The following is a 27,740-nucleotide window of genomic DNA, read 5'->3' as shown; positions in this document are numbered from 1 at the left end:
CAAGGATTGATCGATGCTCTCTTATGCAAGGAGAAGCCAACTACCATGAAGGTGCAGGATTGGAGGCAGGCCCAGATGCAGATGGTGAGTACAATCTGCTTGTATCTAGCTGATGAGGTAGTGATCCATGTGCTTGACGAGACTTCCTCGACGACGATGTGGTGGAAGCTCGAGGAGTTATACATGGCGAAATCTCTCACCAACACTCTTTCTCTGGAGATAGTTCTATCAGCTGCGGATAACTGAGGGACAGAACATGCAGAAGTATCTCAGCCACTTCCAGAAGATCCTCACCGACCTCCTCAGTATTGGCGAGAAAGTTAAGGAGAAGATCAGGACGCTGATCTTGCTAGCGTCGCTTCCCCCTTCGTATGAGTCCTTGATGACTGCTCTTCTAGTGAGGAAAAACACTATCAAGATGGATGAGATCACCACGGCGATTCTTCAGAATGAGGTTCTTAGGAGGGAGAACCCAGCTTCAACCTTAGGTGGCAACTCAGCTTTGGTGGTTTCTGAAAGAGTAGGAGGCGGTAGACAGAGCGACAGAAGATCACGACGAGGGCGATCCAAATCCAGGACGAAGGACTTGAGCAAGACCAGATGTTATCGGTGCGACGAGTTGGAGCATCTAACCAGAGATTGCTCTCAACTCAAGGATCGGACGAAGGCTACTGCAGCGATGGCCAGTAGCGAGTCAGGCGATGTCCTAAAAATATCTGACGAGATATCTATTTCTTTCCAGCAGTGGATTTTAGATTCTGCATGCATCTATTATGTATGTTGTAGAGAGGAGCAGTTTGACTCTCTGAAAAGCAGTGAGGACACTGTTTATCTGTCGGATGGATCGAGCTGTGCGATCAGAAACATCGGAAAGATCAGCTGAAGGACACATGATGGTGCAGTGAAGAGATTGGAGGAGGTTCGATACATACCCGATTTCAGATAGAATCTTATCTCACTGAGCAGACTGGATTCAAGAGACTATAGGACGGTAGCTGGCGAAAGAATTTTGAAGGTGTTGTGTGGTGATAGGATTATTCTGAAAGAGAAGAAGAGGACGAAAAGACATTACTACCTGACGGAGAGCCCAGTGCGAGGTGGAGCTCCAGGTAGGTGGATCGGGCATGAAACGCGAGACTCGAGAGGATGAGAGGCAATTCGCAGGATGAGATTCCTATTGCCGCAGGATGATACACCGAGCAGGTCTCAGATCAGAAAGAGCACCGCATACGACGGAGATGGGATCGAGCAGCCTGACTCGACCCGCATATCTGCCTATCCATGATCAGCAGGCAATTGCCCCAGGGCATGGGGACAAGGAGATCCAGAAGCTCTTAAAGTTAGGAGGAGACCGAATGTCGAGTCGGGATGGAGATTATTAAGATTTGACGTCTCAAGATTTGATCCACACTGAGCCCACAGTGAGGTCCACGATGACGAACGGAGTCCAACGAGTCCAAGAACAGCCCAAACGGAGTCCGGATGAAGAAGTTACGGTCGAAAGAAGTCTGCACGGAGATCGGAGCGGCGGAGGCCGGCGGCAGGCCGACGGAGCGAACGCACGCGGCGGCGCGCAGGATGGTCGAGAGCGCGCAACCCAGGCCCCGGCAGGCGCATGCAGCGCAGCCCGTGCAGTTTCCCATGCAATCCACGCGCGGTGCGTGGACCGACGGGCCATGGAGACCTGCGTGGACCAAGCTGGCATTTCCCATGGGTTTTGCCTGGTCCACGATGGACCAACAGATGTTTCGGACTGATTTCTCGTGGTCCACAATAGGTTCTCGTGGATCGACGTGCGATCGGACAGTCTGCAGGGCTTGCGGTCAAGATCCAACAACTGTAAGCCATTCCAGGTGATCAGAGCTCGAGATAGAGCACGATCCAATGGCCAGTTTTTAATCTGAGATACTATCGGATGGCCGAGAAGCAACATGAGTCTGATGCAGTGTCTGATTCCTATCTCAGCTGGGTTTTAAGTCTTTAAAAGAACCTGTGGCGAAACAGAGAGATCATGTAGCAATGGTGTGTTCGGCCAAGGATCTAGAGCAGTAGCAGACCGAGAGGAGCCGATAGAGAGCAGAGGCAGGGGTGCTTCAGACAGACTGTCAGGCAGCAGACAGCGGTCCCTTCAAGAGTTCAAGGGGTTCTTCCTAAAGAGAGTTCTTATAAGGGAGAGCTTGTGAGGGAGAAATTAAGTGTACGAGGATTAAGGGTGTGATCTCCTCTTATAATTTTTTTTTTTTCATAGTGAAGCTTGCATACTCCATGGAGGCAAGCCTTTTGACTAATCCGCGTATTTGATTGTTTCTATTTTATTTCTCCTTTCTTTCTGCTGCGATGTATGGTATCGAAAAGTTCTGTAGAGGTAGTGTTCTGACCAGACATCCCCAACAACAATTTCAATCATTTCTTAAAAGGCCAACTGATACTTCTGAGACCACATTCTCTATGTTCAAAAAGGAAGAATACAATCACTTGCACATTGACATTTTAGAATGTTCACAAAGGTTGACATTAGGAAACATTTGAGATAACATCTGAAGAAATGGAGCACGGTAGAACTTAAGGCCCAGTTTGATTGCAGGACAACAAACCTTGGGTTAGCTACTTTCACAAACACTCCAACATTCCCTTATCCATAGGTTAGCAAAAAGTGGTTTTTGATGGAAGTTTGGGGGCTACAGAAATAAGGTCAGAAAAGCTGAAAAAAGCAAGAGCAAGAAGATAGAGATCTACAGGTCAACTTTATCTTTATGTTTTGGTGGATTAATCTTAATCAGACTATCTCACTTTTTGGCCTGTTCACCAAATAACTTTAATTCCCCAAAAAACAACCTGGTTGGCAGGTTAGCAGGATAATCAGGCTCTAACCAGGGTTATCCTCCAATCGAACAGAGCCTAAAATGGGCCAGATAGAAATGTCTGGTAAGTTAAAGTTAGATGACACAAGGCATAAAGAGAAGCTCCATATAATGGTGCCATATTGACAAGTAATCAATGTTGCAGATCTCAGCATACTTGAGACCTGTTAGGATTACCTAAATGAATCTGTGTCAGAAATAAAGCTTCTGTTGGACAACTCAAACTGCAGCAAATGGGTCAACATATTTTTCTTACAAGTCAATCTATTCCACAAGGAATTTATGAGGACATTCAAGTGGTGATATTCCCAGTTAAGAAAAGACATCTCCCTCATCTATTTCCATCAATCCTTCAGGTATTCAAAATTTTCATCATCAACAGTTATTATCATCTCCTAGAATATCAAGGTTCATACATGCAAGAATATACCCCATCAGATGCTTTGTCTGCCAACTCTGTTTTTGCCAGTGCCCAGTACTGAGATGATAGTGTCAAGATTTTAACCAGACCCTGTTGTCACATAAGGGGACCATCAATGAGCTTTTCCTGAATAATATGAACATCTAATGATTCTTTTCAGCTTATTTATGGAAAATAATCAATCTATTAGAATACATTGTTCCTTCAGTGGTGAGACAGCAACCAATAAAGCCAACAATGGACCTTCAAGTTCCAATTTTGTCTTGACTGCTGTAGAAATAAAGTGGGAGTTCAATATAGCCTATCTGGAAATCAAATGCACCACCTTCAAGTTTGATTCAACCAAATTAACTTTACCTAGCAGGACTGCACTAAAAAATACCTTCTGATTCCTAAAGCTTCTAGTTAAAGACAGCAAACAGGTCAAGAATCGTCCATTTGATCATAGTTTAGTAAAAAAAATATACATTTTTTGTACTCAATACCAAAAAGAAAATTGCAGATAGAAGTAAATGTTGACAGAACTCATAAAAATTTTGCACCTGTGTCCTTATCAGAATGGATAGAGAAGATATCAACAATTCTGCTGTCATTCTCCTCACTGACTGGTGGTATCTCACAGCAACCACCACATTCATTGTCACCATGATTAAGCAATTTGTCGCTTTCTGGGACCCAGTCTTCAGGCCTCTCACTTCTTTCCCTGATTACAGTAAAAGAATGCAGACAAAGAACATTACCAAAGCTTAAAGTCCAATCCGATTAACAAAACTGGCAATGCACATGCATTTTAGCTCATTTCAGCTCTCAGCTCAAGAGAACTAGGATGCATTGAACAAGTAACTAGAACTTGAAGCATACAGTGGTATAGATAAATATGGCCAGCGCTTATCTTGAGCATATGCATGAATCAACAGCAACCCAAATTGCAAAACTGTCAGTAAAGCCTCCCAGAGGGTGATTACCTTTGGTGTCCATACCTATAAATTAGTAAAACACATATTGTTAATATTACAATACAAAAAAAAGGTCATGGCTGCATGCACCATAAATTTGTAATTATGGTAAGATGAAGCTCAACAAACACATGAGAATTCAAGATATAACAGAGTGAAGAATTATAAATCTCAATCTTCCATGTAATAACATGAGCAAGAACAAGCATATACACAATATTGGAGTACATTTATTTCTTGCATATAATCTCAATGCCTTATAAAAAGGGTTTGTTCCCAAGAGAAGAACAAAGTTGCATGGACATAGAACATAAGTCTGATTTAGACATGTTCAAGTGTGACATAATATACAAGGACACATATCAAAAATATATTCATATGATTTTGCATCAGAGCACTCTGTAATATTGTAATCCCTTAATAGAGGACTATTGGCCTGGGTGTAAGCCTGCAAATGAGTTAAGTTTTCATTTTTAGCCCTTATAAAGTAATCCAAATTGACAATACATAATACTTCACCCACTTCCCAAACCCCATCCAAACATTGTTTTAGTGAATGTAGGCCTTATCCCATGTCACCCCTGGATGTACTGCAAGGTTTTGCTTTGGCTGTTGACGGATTGGGTGTATAAGCATTGCTCAAGCAGTGTCTGTCCTCAACATGGAGAACAACAAAGGGAATGCTGATTAGAATGTGAATACTCTATCTCAACCCCCACACACCACAAAAAAATAAAAATTAAAAATTAAAAAAAAAATGCTTCTCTTCATTCCTTCTCTCCTTTCTTCCTTGTGCTCCCTTGACACTCCCCTTCCTTTCACTCCCTCTCCCCACTTTTCCTTCCCATGCCCTATCTTTCCCTCCTGTAGCAGCAGCATTGGACCAAAGTTTCAGAAAGAGTAGTTGGCAGCAGCATAGGGCATGGACAAAGATGATGAACATTCCAATAATGGTAATGTCCACACTAGCTCAACTTTCTATTTGTCTACCCTCAGTTTCTCACTCTCACCCTTCGCCTCTCTCTCAAAGCTTGACATGTTTGACACATACTAATGCACTGATATGCAATAATATGCCTTTATAAAGCTGAAATATCAGGTCCAAGTTAGAAAATAACTAAAGACCTGATTAGGAAGTTCCTGCAGGGGTAGGCCCTTCAACCCCCAGCATTCTCCCTCTCCCGTTCCCCCACTCTCCATTGCTCCCACCCTTGCACTCTATTCCCGGACGATCCCAGCAGATCCTGCAGCAACTTCCAAATGGATCTTCAAAGTAGTTATATTTACAATGGAAACTAGCACGCTAGCTCAAAAATCATTAACCTATGGAAAGTGAACATGCTGCTTGATCTAAAGAGTCAAGAATTTGTGCACAAAGGAAGGATCTAAAACCAACTTGTTAAAGGTCTCTCTACCTTGTGGGCATGCATGCAGTCCTAAACAAATCTAGAGTATTTAGGCATCATGGATGGGCAATATTACAAGAGAATAAATAGGAAAACATAATATAAATCAGATAAACTACATGAGAGACAGTCACGCACATAGACACCAAGATAATGTGGTTCGGCCAAATCCAAGGCCTACAACCACGGAAAACAATGCAAAGCTAGTTCCTTTTGTTATCTGGAGAAACTACAAGGGTACAAAGGAATATTTCCCCTCGAATTTGAAAATGCAGATGACTGCAAGCTCTTAGTGGCTCTCTACCAATGGAAAAACAGGGCACATAAACAGCCACAAGGACGACAGCACCTTCTTGAATAGACTCCCAAATGCTCCAAGAGAACCCTAGTAGATGAGCTTCCTCCTTTCTCCAACTCTCTGCCTTTCTCTCTGCTGTCCCACTATCTCAAAAACATTCAATTCCAGCACTCTCTAGGCTAAATTCCAGCATCAATGAGAGCCCTTAGATTAGGTTCAACTGAATGGCTAGGAATAACAACAGGAATGGGCTCAAGTTACATAGTAGAGGAGGGAATTTGGCTTCACCAACATGGGCTGTTTTTGCCGAGCCCTACATATACTCAAAAGTCATCACCTCATAAGGAGCTACAAAAGACAATTTTGATGTGCTCCATCCTAAACAAAGACTTGAATCCTACACATACCTCTTGCCACAGCCAATAAGCCAAGGAGCAGGGGATACAAGCAAGGATACATACCTAGTAACATATATGAAAAGGTGAACAAACCTACAATCTTGAAATTTGCTTATCGAACCAAGAATGTTAGTACTACCTACAAAATACTATTTTCAGAGTCTGAAATTTTTCCTAGCAGCTGCTTCCAACCCAAGAGGCACTCAATCTTTTTTCTTTGCATAGCATATTTAAATTCTCAAATGCTAATCCAATAGCCTCATGAGCATCAACAAATTACAAATACATCAAAGTACATGTCTATTTCAGCCTCACCCCTCTAACTTCTATATACAGAAAACTGTCCATCATTGACAAGATAAACAAGCTATGCAAGTCATTTCTAGGTCATAATAATTCAGTACTGAACTCATATATTTTTAGACAAATTACTGATTAATTTGTTTCTAATATTCAGGAAAATGTACCATGGAAGTTTTATTTGCAAATGATAGAAGCAAAAAAATTGATTAAATGCTAAATTGAGTTTATGAAGAAAGCATTAGAAAAAGGGCTTAAAAATCAGCAGAACAAAGGGAGAGTATATGGTAATTTTAGTGAAAATAGAAATAAAAATGAGTCCCCAATTAAGATTGATGGACAAGATATAACAGTGACTGGTTTTTCTTATTTGGGACCTGCTATATAAAGTAATAAAGAGATAAAGAAAGATATATGTATTAGACAAGAACTGGTTGGCAGAGGTAGAGAGATACCTTTTGGGGAATTATGTGATCAAGGCATACCTTAGTGACTTAAAGAGTTTACAGAACATCAATAAGGCTAGCAATGTATGGTCAGAATGTTAGATAAAAGGAATCCAAGGAAACAAGTTAAGTTCCCCAGAAATAAGAATATTAAGATGGATGTTCGATAAAACTAGGAAGAATAGAGTGAGAAAGAGATATATTAGAGAAAGCTATAGGAGTTACACAAGTTAAGGATAAAGTAACGCCAAATTGGTTGAGATGGTATGGGCATGTATAATAAAGATTAGAGAGGGTCCAATAAGGGAGGACCTAAGCTAACATGAATGAAGGTGGTGAGGAAAAACAAGGAAAAGCTTGATACAACATCAAAGATACTAATAAATAGTAAATAGTAACACTTGGGGAATGAGGATCCATAAAGCTGACCCCAAATAATCAAGAAAAGGTTGATTCTTGAAAGCATGACTTCAATATTAAATACAGCTACAAATATTGAATATGTCCAAGACTGTTATAGAAATGCATATTAATAAAAGATTTTAAGAAATTATATGTATAACCACTATACACCAAACAAAAAAACCAAGCATGAAGATTATCCATTTGATGTACTAGAATTACCTCTAAGATTATGTAAAGCCAAAAATATGCCCAAAATGACCAGAAGAGCTCAACTAGCCAAACACCTATGTCAGATATCTTCTTCAAAGAACCAGCTTTAGGAACCACCACACAAACAGCATGGATAGGAAACAGGTCGAAGGCAGCAGAACCTACAAGCGTACCTGGCCCTAAACCTATAGTTCAAATTAAAATGCATCAGAAGGTTACTCCAGGGAATGTAAAATATGAAAATGAGTTGTTATCTCTCAAAAGGTCAAATGTTTAAGTGTAATACATAGCCAAAATGAATTCTCATCAAATAAAACATAACGTGCACAATCTTGAAGGTAGAGATGAATGGATCACAAGAAAGATTCATCATCAGAAAATTCTATAGTAACCACTTTTGGTGATTGGTAGAAAATAATTAATAAGAGCAATCAAGGAAGTTAAGGTATGTTAGCATGCTACTTGCTAGTGATTCTTAGTGGAGTAGCATTATCTTTATTGAAATCACCAGATGTATTGATAAAACCATGTTTCAGTTGCATTATCAATCAATGCCACTGTATTAGAAGCACAAAGACCTCTAAGAAATTAAAAGTAAAAACAATCACAACAGAAAACCTTGACACAAAATATGCAGTACCTTATACACGTGAGATAGCATCATTACTCCCAAAAAAAGAAAGAAAAAGAAAATGATATAAACAGATAGGGCCCTCATTCACATAGTTCAAGCATTAACCACAAGATGCACTTGTGTCACTCAGAAAAAATCTATAGATTCTGAGGGCATATGATCAGCCAAGATCAAAACATATGACATGGTTATCATGTCATATAATTCTAAAAGGGGGTGAAAATAGATTGGATAATATCCAATCCGATCTGCTTCTGTATACTTGGATTTGGATATCCATTTTCATCATCTGAGTTATAGCCTTGTCCTTGTTTGTATCTGTCAGAGAAACACAGATACAAGTATGAATTTATATACAGATGACCATACTTCCAAATCTCATAAAATCTGAAGGGTAAAAAGTGACGGCACCAGTAAATTTTCAACTTTATTTCCATATAGTGATATAACTTAGTGGATTACATTCTAGAAGCACTATCAGTCAGCCCTTTAACTTAAAATTTATAGCTTAGAGAGTTGTTATATCCGTTAAAAAAGTCAAGTGGATCCGATTATTCATTTGTTCACTTTTTGTACAATAATATGTTTATTTTACAAAAAATAATAAAAGAAAGTTAGAAGGATTGCAAATTTGATTTGGATTAATAAACATATAAAGTGGAACATATTCTACTCATCAAGTTTGCATTGTCCAATTTTATACCTGTGTTGTTCATGTTCAATTCATACAAATATGGATACAAATTTTAGCATCCAACTAAATCCATATCCGCTTTCACATTTGCCAAATAAAAAATGGATAAGGATACAGAAATTAATATCCCATCCATATCCAATATGTTTCTATCTCTAATTCGAAGTGTTTGGCCCAAGGTTTTAAATACCGATATCGCACCCCATGCCAGTTGCCGGCCGGTACAGTATGGTACCGTACCATACCGGCCCGTACCGACAATAAAAAAATCAAAAAAAAAAATCCATCCAACGGCCTAAAAAAAAAAGAGAGAGAAAACCAAACTATACAGGTGCCGTACGGCACCGCACCGGCCCGTACCACACCGTACCTTGCGGTTCGGTCCCATGTCATACCAAACCCACCGGTACGGTCCGGTTCAGACCAATTACTAAAAAATCGATCTAAACTGTGCCGATTCTCCACCGGTACGGTATGGTACAGGATGTATCGGCCGGTACGGAATACCATGGTTTGGCCAACTGTGTGTCTCCAGCTATGATCCTCAATAGCGCATTGATGAGAGCCCTATGCTTTATATCTCCAACTGGTCAATAGCAGTGTCCTTCCTCACACACACTCTTATAACAATCATTTCTCAACAGCATGCAGTCATTTGTAGTTATCTAAAATTTTCATCTAAACAGAGCTAATAGAAAACTAACAATTATTGGGAAGTTGCAGTTCAAAATGTACAAAATAAGCGGTAGAACTGAAAAAAGTGTAGAAAAGTCTGAGTGACAACATTATATAGTAATGACATCAAAAGCTAGGGGTGCAAACAAGGTGAGCAAAGAGAAGTACCAGGCTGGTCAAAATTGGCTTGGCATCTAAACAAGCCGCTTAAGCGCAGCTTGAACTTGAACCAGGCTCGACATAACCAGCTTAAGCTCCACTCATCTAAGTTCTTGGCTGAGCTTTAGTCAAGCCAAGCCGAGCTTTCCCACCATATTTGAATTTTGAACAGCACAACTGCTCAGGCCTGGCTCATTTATGAGTTGAGCTCTGAAATGTGTTTGAGCTAGGCTCATTTCCTAGCTGAGCCAAGCTCAAACAAGCTCTTAGCAAGCCAGGCCTGAGCAGCTCATAAGCAGCTCACTTCACTTGCACCCCTATCCATGGCGATGCTGATATTTTAGTTAACAAAAACCAACAAGGAGATGCTTAAATGAAGCTAATTATCACAAAGTATTTCTATTCCCAGCCAAAGTTTTAGTTTTCCTAGAGTTGTATAAACTCTAAAATCTAAATAGCAAACATCAGTGACATTGAAGGCACTGCTGATATTTTAGTTAACATTACCCCAATAACTTATTTCTTTCCCAGCTAAAGTTTTAATTATCCTATAATTGTGCTGAACAGAATCTTATGTTTCCATAGACAGAAAAACATATGCCCAAACATTTTTCTATCTATATGTATGCGCCTATAAAATCCTATAAAATACAGATATATTTTGCATTTCTATTATGAAAACATTTATGTGACTATTAGGAGTTGCAGTAAGTAAGCCAGCATAAATAAGAGCACCCGTGTAATACCAGGCAAATGACTGAATCTCCTTTATCCTTTTTGTTGAGAAACAAGGGGTGTTGTTCAGCCTTTTAGGAAAGGCAAAAGCTAGCATTGGAAGTCCTCTGCTTCTGTACATTTGATACTTGCTAAAAGAAATTCAATATCCATGCTGCACCACTTCATGTTTATTTTGAAAACATGGGACTGTTTGAGTCCTATGCTTGGTCGGAACAGAATAACAGTTGTGCAGTACGATAGCACCTGACCCTGGTTTATGTTTGTGATTGCTTATGAAAATGGTCCCACATCCCTTTGCATAATCCTTAAAAACTAATAGTATTTAGGCCCCTTCATGTCTATATTAATAACTTCTTCTTGCACAGGCATGCAGTGGCTCAAGAGAATTATTTTGGAGCACAAAAGTCACAGCTCATAAACAAGATTATTATGTATTTGCACCAAAAAGAGTAACATAAAAAGCTAACTGTGCTTATGACTCATGAACTATTTAAACCATCAACTGTAAGATCATACCTCCAGCATTTAGCTGACCAAGGTTTCGGATGGCATCAATTGTGGCTAAAGAGATCTGCGGAAAGCTTGTTCCAAAGGCCAGTAGAGAAATGTCTGCTATAGTGTAGTTCCAAAATTTTTCATATTTAATCACTTCAGCATTTGTGCAAGGATCAATTTCCACAACTCGCTGTGTTTGTTTCACAATGTTCTCCATGGAGCGGAAAAAACGTGCAGTTATTGCAGACAACCCAATGAAGCAGTAGGCAAGAGCAAGAAGATACAAGAAAGCTCGCAATCCATTTGGAAGAAAAGTTTCTCCATATAAAAGCAAATAGCTTTCACAGATTTTATCTGATGAGATATCAGAAATTCCCATATTGATCCCTGCCACATAAATTCTTCAAAAATATCAGTTTGCAGCTTCAATTAACGTGAAGTGGCAACAACTCTTTACATGATAATTGGTTCATGCCTGCATTAATGAACATAATGCCATTTATGATAGTTAGTTGAGCTAATTGGATATGCTTTGAGGATCAGAACCATAAACCACCCAAAACATGTCAGTTCATTGGCCATAAGTAGCCTAACATAAGTAAAGATAAGTAGCATATAATGGTTCCATTTTTATCCAAACCAACATGTTCATACGATTTAGTTGATCAGGATGCTCAACAATTTCGTTCTTTGAAAGTTCAACACCAAACTTTTCTCAAACACACCATAAATGAAGCTGGATGTAACCTTGTCAACCAAAACCTGACTACACTTATAGGGGATTTGGATATTAAGAGCCCAGGTCTTGTCCAATTCTTTCCTGGTAATATCACTATGAACTAACTAGCCACAGGTGAACTAGTCAGTTCAATCTAGTTTTACAAAAATCAAGTTCAGCCAAGCAAAAACCTTCAGCATACAGTAAATGTATATAACTCTTTACATGTCCTTCTATAATATTTTCCCCTTAGTTCTCTCCATAGCTTAGCAAAAACCAGTGTTACCTAAACTTGGGCATCTAAAATGAAGAATCTACATTTGACACAAATTGGTGAGTCAGGTAGGTCAGACACTTCAGCATTTAGGCACTTAACCCATTCTTAAGTAAACTATAAAGCTTGATCAAGAGTAGGACTTGAAGCAGGTATTTTTTTTCCTACAACCTGGTTGAATATTCTAAGCTAAGGAACCAAACATACTATTGTTAACAACTCAAGGCCTCACCCAAAATGGTGAGCTAGAACATGTTATTTGGATTCCCTGACCCTTATAAGTACCAAAGTTCTACCCAGTTCATAACCAATGTGGGACTAAACACATGCTCCTTCCATTTAAGATCAAGCATCCTAACCAAGCTAAAAGTCCAAATCTATTCAAATCCAATCACAAACACCACAATCAACTCATGTCAACCTAAATGAATCCATACTGCAATGTCCCCTGGTCTGCATGAGCCATAGGCCCAATCCGCTCTAATACCATTAATTTGTAACCAAGGTTGGCGGAACCGGTACCGATGGCCGGATCGGCCGGCTGACGGTACGGCACGCCTCTGTTCCGTTCCGAACCGAGGCGAACCGACGAAGAAAAACACGGACGAACCGGGGAAGAAAAAGAGAGAAAGAGAGAAAAATAGAGAAAGGGAGGGAGGAAGAAAAAGAGGGAGGAGAATCCGCCGGAGGGGCCGCCGGAGGGCAGCCGTGGCCGTCGGACGGCGGAAAGCGATCCCGCGGCTCCGCGCGGGGAACAGGGGCGATCCGCCCCTGTTTCTTGGGGCTTTTTTTTAAAAAACCCTTTTCAAAGTGAAGTCGGCAAAACCCATGCCGGCTTCTCACTGAAGTGAAGCCGGAAAAACCCATGCCGACTTCACTTTGAAAAGGCTTTTTTAAAAAAAAGCCACGAGAAACAGGGGCGGATCGCCCTTGTTCCCCGCGCGGAGCCGCGGGAGTGCTTTCCGCCATCCGACGGCCACGGCTGCCCTCCGACGGATTCTCCTCCCTCTTTTTCTTCCTCCCTCCCTCTCTCTCTCTATTTCTCTCTCTTTTTCTTCTCCGGCACCGGCATGTGCCATTTTGCATGTCGGAACCATCTCGGTTCTCCGTCGGGATGGTTCGACATGCTCCGTACCGGACGGTTCAACCCGGTACGGCAATCCTTATTTGTAACAACCCAAGACCTCATCTAAAAAGGTTAGGATGTTATTTGGATTCCTTGACTCTGTATAAGTATTCAAGATCTATCTAGTGCATAATTGATGTGAGATTGAACACACATGCCTAGATGGGTCCTCACAAATATAGGGTCTAAATTGCTAACCACAAGCTGGAACTTTTTGATGACAAAGTAGAGGATCAAGGTGCAACTTCTCTAAGGAAAATTGGGGACTAGCATGGAGAAACAAGCACAACTCATACAACTATGCACAAGTATGAAAAGTAATTATCCTCGGACACCTATAACACTAATAAAATAAATGACAAAAAGTGAGCTTGTTTACCTTGTAAAAACAAAAGCTTGCTTCAACTAGAAACATGAATGGCAATCTCAATGCCCAAAGCCAAGGAAGAGTAAAGATGCTGAAAATAGAAGGAAAATGATAATAATAAAAGACAAATAGTAGGGTTGCTGTGTTGGTATTTTTTTTGTGGGAGTTATACGTAGGACTGGACCTCATATCGAACATGAAGTACCAACCAAGAAAGTGAAAAACATTAAAAGAAAGACAAAAGCTCAAAAAGATAAAGGAAGGTAATTTTAGGTTGCTCAAATCAATCAAACAAGAAGGACATATGCTAATAGCAAAAACTTAAATATGTGAATATTGAGTTCAATGCCAAACTCAAGTCATCAATTGGTGCTTGGTGATCCATGATTGAGTTGTCTGGTCAATCAAAGTAAGGAAAATAGAGTTGCTAAGTTTAAACAAAAAAGGGCTCTTGAAAGCATGTGTTTGGTGGTATTTTGTAAAACCCAGTGTTCAAGAAGAAATTACTTACCAACCCAAAAGAAAAGAAAACTAAAACAGGTTTCACAGCCGAAATCGAACTAATACCATAAATCAAGCATGACTATACATAAAATGTTGGGCCACTTAAGTTGGTAGTTTTTTCCTGCCATGATGGGTGTTAAATATCTTATTTTCCATGCATATGCGAATGCTATGTTATCAAGCAATATATGAACAAAGATTACCTTTGCCTACTTTCATAACTTAGTTGTTCAACAAGTGGGGGTCCTTTCTATGGTACCAGAATAATTTCAGTTTAACAAAAAGTATACATGGCTTGTAAGCCAATTTAATCCCAGATAGATGTGGCTCGTATGGAATAAGATTTTGAAGTTGTGCTGACTACAATACCATAAAGGATTAGCATCAAAGAGTATTAAAATTTTCAAATTAAATCTTCCTTTCACCTTTTTTTTGTCTCACAAAACAGTACAACTATGCAACCAAAGAGTAATCAGATGGCATAGCCAAATAAGTAACAAGTAACTGGCACAAAGAGATAAGTAATACAGAAGACGCATGCTCAAAGATAAATACTGTCCATTTTCAACTCTTGCATATCCTTACTAGCTCTTCACCAAGGTATACTTGTGCATAGGAGTCTATCTGAACTTTATCTAGCAAGAACATTATGGGGGTTTACTAGTACAATCCTTCACAGTACTTCCCGTTATAATACAAATTGAAGATACGATTGAGCTCATCAGATGCATATTTTCTCGAGTAATTTTACCTCCAGCTTTCAGAAGCATCACCTCCTTTGAAAAATTATCTTGACAGCTTCCAACACCGTCATGTCCATATTCATCACCTCAACATGACACCAGGAACAGGGATACCAAATCCTGCTAAATTCCCTTATCTTTAGGTAGATTCCCTACAAAATTTACTTGGCAAGTCGATTCGAAACTCTTGCGATTCAACTCTAAATTAAGAAATTCTAAAGCTCGGTAAATTCAACTCTAATCCACTTCCTTATTCCCCAAAATTAACATTTTATAAACTCAACAACTCCTGATTAACTGCTTTGGGCCTGATAACCCCAAAAACACCCACCACGACATAACTCAACCAAAAAAGCCACTTCTTCTCTTTACCCTGACTCATTTAAACACCTCCCCTCGATTCTAATCAAAAATAAGCTCCATTACTGGTATTCCAAAAATTAAAGAAAAAAAAATGCAAAGAAAGAACCAAAATTCTGCTAGATACATTAAAGAACAGAAGAAAAATTAAAGGAAAAAAAAACCCCAACCGAGCTGAATGGAGGTAAAGGATTCACGGTGCCGAAGCCAACTATATTCGGATTAAGGCTTACTTTACCTGAGCCGAGCAAGAAAGTAAATTAAAAAAAAAAAAAAAAACTAGGAATCAAGAAACGCCTTTAAGAAAGAAAAAAAAGATTAGACGCAGAAGGACAAGAGAGGACGTTACCGGCGAATATATCTCGGGATGCAGATCGCTTCGCGGAAAGGTCTCCAGCGCCGGAATATGCCAAAATGGCCGGATTCGTCAGAATTCCGGCAAGAAGAGTGGTCGGAGAAGAGGGATCTCCGGTGGTGGTGGCGGCCGGACGGACGTGCATGCGAGAAGAGGGGCGACCCCAGCCCGTCCGAGATGGGGGGAGAGATCGTTTAGGAAAAATGGAGAGGGACGTGCATTTCTATTTTAGGCAAAAGAGGGGGAGTGTCGTAACTGCTGTTATAATCCTCCTGAAGGCCTGAATCCCGCCACCTCCAACGTACCGGGCCGGGACCCGCTACAGTGCTCCGTATCGGCTCTCGCTTTCTGATAGAGATTGCCAGCGCCGGTAAATCGGTAATATATTTATAAAGCCATTGTGGCAACGTCCATGATATGTGACTAATTTAACTCCAACACAATGTTGACGCAGAGTTATGTGATGCATATGATTTGGATACATGGAGAAACATCCTCCACTAAATCTTCTGCGTGTTTTCATGGATCCTTGAGTATAATCATCGCCGACATTGGATTAAGCTAATGGACATCCATCCATTTCAATTCCTTGCAATAACCATGATATTAATATAAGAAAAGAATCATGATTGTTAGTTGATTTTTTATAGATTGATATTTTTATTTTTTTTAAAAAATGATTGACTTGAGATTTCTTAGTTATAGTAAAAGTATTTATCTCATACATATTTATAAATTCTAAAATGGTACCATTGATTTTACCATAATCAGCCTTCATAATAGGTCAATAGCTATAATTATTTTGTTTATGAGAAAATTTAGTCTAAAGTTTGATGAGTTAAACAATATGGAATATTTGCATTGTTCGTGCACTTACATAGGCACCAATTGTGAGGACCGCAATCCTTGTTCAACATTTGCATATGATCATTGTTTCCATTTTCCATGAGACTTTTATGCCTCTCGTAATATCCAAAGTGAGCCATTTATTCAATACCTTTTCTCCTCGTTGCTACTTGCTGATGTATCCTTTGTCTCAATTTGAGATTTTTTTTTTTTTTTAACCTTATAGGAAGTATCCTAATTTCTTCATTCATGTCAAAAAAAAAAAAAAAAAATAGCTTTGGAGGTGGCCAATGTTTGTCACTCCAAAGGTAAGGAAGTTTTATTGAATAAAACTTTGTTTTCACAAATTTGAGGGAAAAAATTTAAATTAGGAAATACTATGTAACATATGAAATAATAAAACTATTTTTTATGAACTTGATAATTGGAATCGTCGGTTCTTTTTTTTTTCTTTTTTTTTTTTTTGGCTAAGGAAAATGGTGGAAGAGAAGGCTAGGTTGTAGTTATTTTTTGTGTCATTTTTTTCTCAACTTTATGAAAGTAATGATCAACTTATATGTATCGAAAAAAAATGGACAGCTTATGGATATTAGCACCATAAAATTTGATCTGATAATATATCTAACCAATAGATAAAAATATAATGTGCCATGAGCCTCTAAGCTAGAGAAATTGTATCTAACATGACACTATATGCACCACATGCCGGTGCACCGTATCAATCATAATTGTTTGTTTCTATGAATCTAGGTGATTGTGATTAGTGTTGTAAACCACCATATGGTGCAAATAGTACAAGATACAGCTTCTTAACCAAGCCACTAGCTTTAGCTAATGAGCGGCTAGGCTGTCTTCGTACGATCCAATTTTATGTGTCATGTGCTGCCACACCTTCTCCTAAGTTTCTTCGGTTGCCGCATGAATCAATTTAAAAAAATAAAAATAAAATAATGGTTTTGTTTTTAGAGATCATGGCCTACATCAACCACGTGAACCCTACTGGTAGTAAAAAAAGATATTTTACTTTCTCTAATTTCTTTTGACATATTCTATCGAATACTACTATTCCACTGGAATAAGAAAATTGATCCAGAAGTAGTTTTGGCTTCTAAAATCAACCACAATTTGATCTTCATACGGAAATGTCCGTCTCTGATGGAGGGTAACTCGGGCATCATGGATCCATGATCTTTCTAACAAAAGATGAAACATGGTTTGGATAAGCGAATTCAACCCTATAGTTATCTTCTTTGTTTGAAAAATGCACAGCAGAAAGGGATGCTAGTCGGCTCGGTGAAGTTGTAGATCCCAATAGACCAGATCAAGAGTGATTCCAGAGCTCGACTTCGAGTATGGTCTTATTCTTAACTACTTGAGAGAGTGCATATATCCTCTTTGTCATCTCTTGCTAAACCTCCACAGTGTTGGATGGATGTTTGGCCAGGACACCATCTTCAAGATCTTTTCGATATTGCGCGATGCAGCAGAAAAAAAGAAGAAATAAAATAGAAAACAATCAAAATACGTGGATGAGCCACAAAAGGGTTCGTCTTTACGGGGCATGCAAATTTCATTATGAAAAAATTTTATAAGAAGAGATCTCACCCTCAACCCTCGTACACCCAATTTCTCCCTCACAGGATGTTCTCCCTTACAAAAGCTCTCTCTCTAGAAAGACTCCCTTGAACCCCTGAAGCGACCGATGTCCGCTGTCCAGAAGTCCTGCTCTTTCTCTCTCAGCATACGGTTCTCTCTCTTCCCTTGGGTTCTGATCTCTTGCGTCGCACGTCCACAAGCCTCACAGGTTTTTCGTGAGAAAAACCAAGCCACCACGCCCTGATACCGGTGTTCCCAGCCTTTTAAAGGCTTAAACAGGTATTAAATTAGGATTCCCAATCCTAATCAAGTACAAACATAGCCCAAATAACCCTAGATTAAGGCTCGGACCATTGGATCGTGACCAGGAGCTCCATAGGCCGTCCGATCGCATATCGGTCCATGAAACAGTGCCGTGGACTGCGCGAAATGCATGGGAAATGCCCATGCGGTCCATGCACTAGGCCGTGGACCACCCGATCCATAGTGGACCGGGGTACAGGCCCCAAGCGCAATGCCTGAGCTTGGGCCGGCCCGTGCGTGCGGAACTGGGCCGCACCTTGCTTGGCGCCTGGGCCCGAGCCACAACCTGCGCGCGCTCCTGGGCCGGGCCGCGCACCCCATGCAGGGCCGCGCCCTGCGCTCCTGGCCCGCGAGCTGGGCGGCATCCCGCCTCCTGCGACCGCACCACCGCTGACGGTCCTCCGCCGCCTCGGATTGCATGCCGACTTCAAAAGCACGTAGCTTCTCCGTCCGAGCTCCGTTTGGGGTGATCTTGGTCTCGTCGGATTTCATTTTTCACTGCGAACCTTGCTGTAGGCTCAATATGGATCGAATCTCGAGATGTCAAATCCTAACAATCTCCACCTCGACTCGATATTCGGCTTCCTCCTAACTTTGAGAGCTTCTGGATCTCCTCGCCCCCATGCCCTGGGGCAATTGCTTGCTGATCAAGGATGGGCAAACATGGGAGTCGAGCCAGGCCGCTCGATCCCATCGCCGTCGTATGCTGTGCTCCTCCTGACCTAAGACCTACTCGGGGCATCATCCTACGGCAATAGGAATCTCACCTTGCGACGTCGCCTCTCGTCCTTTCGAGTCTCCTGTCTCGTACCCGATCCACCTCCACCTGGAGCTCCACCTCGCTCTGGGCTCCATCTGACTCCTGAAGCTCTACCTCACACTGGACTCCCTATCAGGTAATAATGTCCTTTGCTTCCCTTCTTTCCCTCCAGCATAATCCTATCGCCGCGTAGCACCCTCAAGATTCCTCCACCAGCTACCATCATGTAGCTTCTTGAATCCATTCTGCTCAGTGAAATAAGATTTCGCCTGAAATTGGATATGTATCGGACCTCTCCCAATCTCCTCACTGCACCGTAATGTGTCCTCCAGCTGACCGTTCCAATGCCTCTAATCGCACAGCTCGATTCATTCCGCAGATATACAATGCCCTCACTATTCTCCAAAGAGTCAAACTGCTCCTCTCTGCAACATACATGATAGGGACATGCAGAATCTAATATCCACTGCTGAAAAAAAATAGATACCTCGTCAGATATCTCCAGGACATCTTCATCTAAATTGCTGCCGGCCGTCGCTACAGCAGTCACCGTCTGATTTTTGAGTTAAGGGCAATCTCTGGCTAAATACCCCAACTCCTCACACCGATAACACCTGGCTTTGCTCAAGTCCCTCTTGGATTTGGACCACCCTCGTCGCGATCTCCTGTCGCTCCGTCTACCGCCTCCTGCTCCTCTAGAAGCCATCAAAGCTGAGCTACCGCCACCTAAGCTCAAAGTCGGGTTCTCCCTCCTGAGAACCTCATTCTGGAGTATCGCCGCGGTGACCTCGTCCATCTTGATAGTGCTCTTCTCCACTGAAAAAATAGTCATCAAGGACTCATACGAAGGTAGAAACGACGCTAGCAAAACTAGCATCCTGATCTTCTCCTCAACATTCTCACCAATACTGAGGAGGTCGGTGAGGATCTTCTGAAAGTGACTTAGATGCTCCTGCACGCTTTGTCCCTCAGCCATCCATAGCTGGTAAAACTGCCTCCAGAGGAAAAGAGTATTGGTGAGAAACTTCGCCATGTACAACTCCTCGAGCTTCGACCACAGCACCGTCGGAGAAGTCTCACTAAGCACATGGATCACCACCTCATCCGCTAGGTACATGCGGATGGTACTCACCGCCTGCATGTATAGCCATTTCTAATCCCGCACCTCCATGGTGGTCGGCTTCACATCGCACAAGAGAGTATCGATCAACTCCTGTTGGATGAGCACATCCTTTATCCTTGTCTGCCACAAGGAGAAATTGCTCTTATCATCAAATTTGTTGATCTCCATCTTGATTGTTCTTGTCTTCTCCATCTTTAGTCTTGCTCACCACCGCTGCAATCTGCATCCTTGTACTGCCTCGCTCTGATACCATTTGTTGGGTGGATATTTGACCAGGATACCACCTTTCAAGACCTTTTCGGTACTGTGCGATGCAGCAGGAAGAAAAAAGAAATAAAACAGAAAATAATCAAAATACGTGGATCAGCCACAAAAGGGCTCGCCTTCACGGGACATGCAAACTTCACTATGAAAAAAAAATTTTACTAAAGGAGATCTCACCCTCAACCCTCGTACACCTAATTTTTCTCTCACATGAAGTTCTCCCTTACAAAAGCTTTCTCTCTAAGAAGACCCCCTTGAACCCATGAAGCGACCGCTGTCCGCTGTCCAAGAGCCTACTCCTTCTCTCCCAGCGTCCGACTCTCTCTCTTCTCTCAGGTTCTGATCTCCTACACCGCACGTCCACAGGCCTCATGGGTTTTTCGTGAGAAAAATCAAGCCACCACACCCTGATACCGGTGTTCCCAGCCTTTTAAAGGCTTAAACAGGTATTAGATTAGGATTCCTAATCCTAATCAAGCACAAACACAGCCCAAATAACCTTAGATTAAAGCCCGGACTGTTGGATCGTAACTGGAAGCTCCCTAGGCCATCCGATCGCACACCAGTCCACGGAACAGTGCCGTGGATCGCACGAAATGCATGGAAAACACCCACGCGATCCACGCACTAGGCCATGGACCACCTGGTCCACAGTGGACCGGGGTACAGGCCCCAAGCGCGGTGCCTGGGCCTGGGCCGGCCCATGCGCACAGGCCTAGGCCGCGCCCTGTTGGGCGCCTGGGCCCAGGCCGCGCCCTGTGCGCGCCTGGGATGGGCCGCACGCCCGCGCCTGGGCTGCGTGCCCCGCACCGGGCCGCACCTTGCGCGCCTGGCCCACACGCTGCTGCACGCTGGACGGCATCCCGCCTCCTGCGGCCGCACCGCCGCCGGCGGTCCTCCGCCGCCTCAGGTTGCGTGCCGACTTCAAAAGTACGTATCTTCTCCGTCTAAGTTCCGTTTGGGATGATTTTGGCCTCGTTGGATTCCGTTTTTCGCCGTGAACCTCGCTGTGGGCTCAATATGGACCGAATCTCGAGGTGTCAAATTCTAACACATAGAAAGAGCCGCTAAATGATCGGACCAGACAGATACAAGTAGCTCGACTACATTACCCATCATATTTACTTTTCTTATCTATAATTACCATATTCCATGTCATTTACTTAAGATATGGAGCCACCACCGGCCCACTATTAATTTTATTAAACATTAATTTTTCAACAAGTATACAAATTGAAATGAATATAGAAAATATCAAATAATAAGAGCTGCTACAAAGTAACGTTGTAATAAAAAATTGGCAAATGAATGATTGTTATTCTATTATATACCACCCAAGGACACACAGGCGTTTGAAAGGAGAATGCTTTGGCCTAACTATGGTACCGAGAATGCTTGATGCCATGTGAATGTTCAGATTGAGATCAAATAGACTTAAGATATGTATGTCTCTTTTCATGAAACTCAGAATTGAATGGTATCTTTTTTCCTCCTAGCGTGAGTTCTTGTATTCAAACTTGAATGGTGGTGAGTAACCACTATACTGCTGAAAAGTGAAAGAAAAAGACTGTGACTCACATCTACCTAATCCCCTTGTTCCTCCAATTAGGAAGAATTCTAAGGACTCATAAGTAACAGAGTCCCAATGCTTTCTAAAGTTTGGATACTCTTCAAAGAGGTCTAACGCAATCATCTATAGGTCATACATCATTAAACAATGTTGAGAGATGATTTGGATTATCATACTCTACATATCAATGATATCATGTTTATTATATTCTTAAACTTATGACGTACCTCTTACAAGTTGTCATGTTTAATATATTCTTAAACTTATGACATACCTCTTACAATTTGTCAAGATGTGACTTCTCGAATGCACATTTTAAGAATCATGGATAATATAAATCCCAACGCATGCTAATTATGTTTAATATATTTAGATCATCCTACTCTACATATCAATGATGCCATGTTTATCAGATTTTTAAACTTATGACATATCTCATATGAGTTGTCAAGATGCGACTTCTCAACTACTACAAACTGATATTACTTCACATGATTAACATTCTAGTTGAATGGTTCGGCAAGTTGTGTTTTTGTGTGTTTCTTCTTCATTCAAGGTACACCAAGGCCAATCACATGGAGTAAATTAAACAAAACGTTCTCTATTTAGATGATGCTGCAACAAGCTTCATTATCACTTCCACATCAATAGATTAGATGCAAACTCAGTTATCTAATTCATCAACTGGTCTAATTATCTATCTCAATTAGGTTTCTAAATAACTCTTACGTTGTACCAAAAAATAGACCTTATAAAAACGTTAGCATATGCATAACGTACTTTATATATCATTAAATATTTCTTTTTATTTGAATGAACTGTGCTATGCTTATGTATATTATATTTTGTTTCTTCCAAATTTATGATATGTTTTGGAACAATTCTTACCTTCAATCAATGGGCATGGGAAATGGACGCATGATGAAATATAGATGATTATAGTTTTTAAAAAAAAAGGGCATTAGTGGATGTTGTCTTAAAGGGTTAGCATAAAGAGTATTAAAATTTTCAACTATGCAACCAAAGAGTAGTCAGATGGCATAGCCAAATAAGTAGCAAGTAACTCGCACAAAGAGATAAGTAATACAGAAGACACATGGTCAAAGATAGATACTGTCCATTCAACTCTTGCATATCCTTACTAGCTCTTCACCAAGGTATACTGGTCCTTAGAAGTCTATCTAAACTTTATCCAGCAAGAACATGATAAGAGTTTACTGGTATAATCCTCTACTGTACTTTCTATTATAATACAAATTGAAGTTACAACTGAGCTCATCAGATACATATTTTCTCGAGTATTTATCACGCCCCAAATCCAAAATATAATACGACTATGCTATCAAAGGATTCAACCTGTGATAACATGAAGCCAACATTCATCTTCTTTAAATATAATAACAGGTACATCATAAATAAAAATAATAATAATATTTAATATAAATATTTAATTAAACCAAAACTGGTCCATCTAAATCTAAAAGTAAATATCAATCCAAGTTTCAAAATTCATAATAGCTACAAATTTATAAAAATAAACTAAATTTTCACTACAAAATTTTCAAACTTGCTTCGCAGATTCCCAAATCTGAATTTTTTTCACCGATCCTAGCTTTATTTCTCTGTAAAAAAAAAATAAATAAAAAAAATATGAGCTACACTAGTCCAGTAAGTAGAACTTGCACTTCCTTATCGGATCAAGCATAAGTTTTCTATGATAATGCAATATTTAGTAAATAATAGATATTATAAAAATAAACATTTCATAGAGTATGTAATAAAACAAATTATAAGCTCATCATGCATGTATAAATCATGTATATTTTACAATCATGAATCATAAATTATTTTTGTAATGTATTCATGTCATGTTTCAAAATATTGCTCTCAGATATTCGTGCTAAGGTCACCATTATACCCGTGACAGGACTATGTTTCTTAATCGACAGAGTTCTTGATTCATGTGCCAACTTTATACCCACTGGCAGGGCCATATTTCATGTGGATGCTAGCTTCAGATGTCGACCTTCCCGAAGGGATTCATTCATAGCTATTTGAGAGCCTTTGAAATCTTTATACATTTTCTTAAAACATACATATACATAATGAAAAAACAATGAAATTCATGCTTCATAATCATGCTATTTTTATAAGGCATATTTATGAAATCAATGCTCATAATAAAACATACTTTTCATACCACATATGCTGATCCTTATTTTATGAAAAATATAATTTAATTAATAAAAGATCATATGCATGAAAATCATAAAAATTTAAAAATAAATAAGGAGCATAAGATCCACTTACCTTGATCGTCCTAGACCTTTTAATCTTCTTTAAATGAGTCAGATAACCCTATTAAAAATATTAAATCATGATTAAATTTTATTCCATAATAAAAGAAGATGACTGACTTAATGATCAGTCTAATAAATCTCCCCTCCCGAACTCTAAATCGATTCGAGATCATAGGTCTCTAGGGGTGGAAAAGATGACCTCCTACGAGATCCATAGGTCTTCTTAGAAAGAAAGTAAGAGAGAAATTTTTGAGAGAGAAAGTAGAGAGAGAAAGTTCAATTCTCGAAAGAGAAAGCAATGGTTTAGACCGAAGAGAGAGAGAGAGTCTCTCTCTTCTTTTTTTTCTTTTTTTTTCCTTTTCTTTTTTCTTTTTCTTTTCTTTTTCTTCCTTCCCATAGTCTTCTTTGGCAAAACAGGGGACCGAACGGTCCCCCCCCTTTTTGACCGGCCGATCAAGGCCGTAGTCGGCACATCGGTGGTCGGTGGCAAAAGGGCCACCCACCCGAGGCTCGGAGGGACCAAGGCCGGCGATCGGTGGTGACCGCCGACGTTGGAAAATCGAAGAAAAGAGAGGGGCAGAACAGGGGATTTCTTTTCCGACAAAATTCGGCGACACCAATCGCCGACAATCGTGCTCACAGGTACGAAAAGAAAGGGAGAAAAGAGAGGAAGAGGAATAGCGCTTATCTCATACTCTGGTGACCTCTCCGACGAGAAATCGAGACGAGCACGATAAAAGGAGGCTGCGGCTTCAATCGAAAAAATCGAGGAGAAGAAGAGCGATGAAAGTCGGTGGAGGATCTTAGGGAGGGGGAAGGCCAGTTTATAGAGTGCCCTAGGACCTCTGGTGGTCCTAGGACTCCTAATCCGAGTGATCTCGTCGGAGAAGAAGACTCCTATCGGGAGTCTTCTTTCTTTCTTTTTTTTTTGCGTTGGGCTTCTGGACTGGGCTTAAGGCTCATGGACCAGATATTACGGTAATTTTACCTCCAACTTTCGGAAGCATCACCTCCTTTGAAAAATCATGTTGACAGCTTCCAACACATGAGTCATGTCCATGTTCATCACCTCAACATGACACCAGGAACAGGGGTACCAAATCCTGCCAAATTCCCTTATCTTTGGGTAGGTTCCCTACCAAATTTACTTGGCAAGTCGATTTGAAACTCTTGCAATTCAAATCCAAATTAAGAAATTCTAAAACTCCGTAAATTCAACTTTAATCCACTTCCTTATTCTCCAAAATTAACATTTTATAAACTCAACCACGCCTGATTAACTGCTTTGGGCCTGCTAAACCCCAAAAACACCCACCACGACATGATTCAACCCAAAAGGCCACTGCTTCTCCCTACACTGCCTCATTTAAAAACCTCCCCTCCATTCTGATCAAAAATATTTGATCCCTTTTAAGCTCCATTCCTGGTATTCCAATTTTTTTTTTTTCCAAAAAAATGAAAAGAAAGAACCAAAATTCCGCTATATACATTAAAGAAACAGAAGAAAATTAAACAAACCCTACACCAAGCTGAATGGAGGTAAACAAAGGATTCATCTTGGCGAAGTCAACTATTTTGGGTATTAAGGCTTAGTTCAGTTAAGTTGAATCGATCAAGAAAGTAAAAAAAAAAAAAAAACCTAGAATTCAAGAAATGCGTTTAAGAAAGAAAAGAAGATCGGACACAGAGGGACAAGAGAGGACATTACCGGCGAATAGATCACGGGATGCAGATCGCCTCATGGATAGGTCTCCAGCACCGGAAAATGCCAAAATGGCCGGATTCGTCAGAATTCCGGAGAGAAGGGTGGTTGGAGAAGACGGATCTCCGGTGGTGGTGGCGGCCGGACGGACGTGCATGCGAGAAGAGGTGCGACACCAACACGTCCGAGAAGGTGGGGAGAGATTGTTTAGGAAAAAGGGGGAGGGACGTGCACGGCCATTTTAGGCAAAATGGAGGCGCGTCGTAACTGCTGTTATAATCCTCCGATTTGGAGTTATTCTATGGGAAGGTCTGGGTCCCGCCACCTCCAATGTACCGGCCCGAGACCCACTGCCATGGTCCGTATCGGCTCTCGCGTTCCGATTGGGATTGTCAATGAAAAATAATTATCTATAAATTGATAATTTAATCTGTTGAAATATACCGACTGACCTCTTTACACCGATTTATCCTTGGATCGATCTGACCGATATCCGATTCTATCGATCGGATCGACGGATGACTCCGACAATGACTCTGACGGACGACTGCCGACAATGACTGCCGACAATATCCGATCGAAAGTGTGTCGGTCGAACAGACCCATACTGTTTTCGATCGATCGAACGGCCGAGTCCATACCACCGACTCACTATCGAGGGTGGCAGCCGACGTCCGACTTCCGCAAGGCACCAGATCAGCCGACAGTGTCTCCGAATCATCACCCGACGTCCCGACAGCCGAATATCGACATATAGTCGGCCAACCGCCCAAACGCTGTACAACTGCTATGGGCAGTTGTCCTGTCAAGGATATGCGGTATGACCGCCTTGGGGCATTGTCCTGCCAAGGATATAGATTAATCCCAGTGACTTGACAACTCATGGTGATTTGACAGTCCCCAGCGATTTGACAACTCCCCAGTTGTCTGCACCATTAATGGCGGGACCATACCGCATTCTACTATAAAAGGGGGTAAGGCAACAGTCTTGGTAAGTTTTTAAGCAAACTTTTTCAAGCTCTCTGAGGCGCCTTTAAGCTCTTGAGCTCTCTCTCTCTTTTTCTCTCGCTGAGTTCCACTGTTGCCTAGTCTCCTCTCTGATTTGACCGTGGGAGGGTCCCGTCGGAGGCATTTTCAGTCAGTGAGAACTTTTTTTGCAGATGCGCGACACCGACGATCGAGCGACGGAAGGATTGGCCGCAACATAATCTAATATATATATTATAAAATAAAAATTGAAAGAAAATTTTTTAACTCCGGTATAATATTTTTCATGCAGAGTTATGTGCTGCTTTTGATTTGGATACATGTAGAATTATCCTCTACTAAATCTTGTGCTTGATTTTATGGATCCTTGAGTATAATCATTGCCGATATTGGATTAAGCTAATGGGCATCAATCGTCTTGAATTCCTTACGGTAATCATTATATTAATATTGAAAAAAGAATTATGATTGTTATTTAACCATTATAAAAATCATTACAGATTTATATTTTAATTTTTGTGAAATGGATTGACCCGAGATTTCATAGTTATAGTAAAAGTATTTTGTTTCATAGATACTTATAAATTCTAAAGCGTTACCATTCATTATACTATAACCAGCCTTCATAATAGGTCAATAGCTATCATTTTGCTTGTGAGAAAATTTAGTCTGCTGTTTGATGAGTTAAACGATATGGAATATTTTCACGGCTCTTGCTCCCACATGGGCACCAATTAGGAGGATCA

General features: G+C 40.7%; 1 protein-coding gene and 1 long non-coding RNA gene across 10 annotated transcripts in view; both read right to left on the bottom strand.

Moving 5' to 3' along the window:
• Positions 1-26,251, bottom strand: part of LOC105039854 (magnesium/proton exchanger 1) — a 33,509-nt gene extending 7,258 nt beyond the window's left edge. The window contains exons 1-6 of one of the 9 annotated variants that reach the window (XM_073250534.1): positions 15,538-15,675; positions 15,353-15,426; positions 11,118-11,571; positions 7,711-7,886; positions 4,144-4,262; positions 3,825-3,985 (exon numbers count right to left, since the gene is read on the bottom strand). In XM_073250534.1, the coding sequence (XP_073106635.1) occupies positions 3,825-3,985; positions 4,144-4,262; positions 7,711-7,886; positions 11,118-11,475 (814 nt within the window). In that variant the 5' untranslated portion in view covers positions 11,476-11,571; positions 15,353-15,426; positions 15,538-15,675. Of the gene's footprint in view, positions 1-3,824; positions 3,986-4,143; positions 4,263-7,710; positions 7,887-11,117; positions 11,572-15,352; positions 15,427-15,537; positions 16,103-26,013 lie in introns of those variants that run through there. The other 8 variants (XM_073250536.1, XM_029262941.2, XM_029262943.2 and 5 more) reach the window with 8 other exon arrangements.
• Positions 150-3,818, bottom strand: LOC140854581 (uncharacterized). Its single transcript, XR_012137780.1, has 2 exons — positions 3,478-3,818; positions 150-3,372 (listed from the first exon to the last, which is right to left on the bottom strand). It is a non-coding gene; the product is annotated as an uncharacterized lncRNA (long non-coding RNA).
• Positions 26,252-27,740: the final 1,489 nt, after the last annotated feature.

Source organism: Elaeis guineensis, chromosome 1 (assembly GCF_000442705.2).
Source record: "Elaeis guineensis isolate ETL-2024a chromosome 1, EG11, whole genome shotgun sequence".
NCBI classification, from domain to species: domain Eukaryota; kingdom Viridiplantae; phylum Streptophyta; class Magnoliopsida; order Arecales; family Arecaceae; genus Elaeis; species Elaeis guineensis.
Note: the sequence above shows the minus strand (reverse complement) of the source record. Positions and strands in the feature narration are given on the sequence as shown.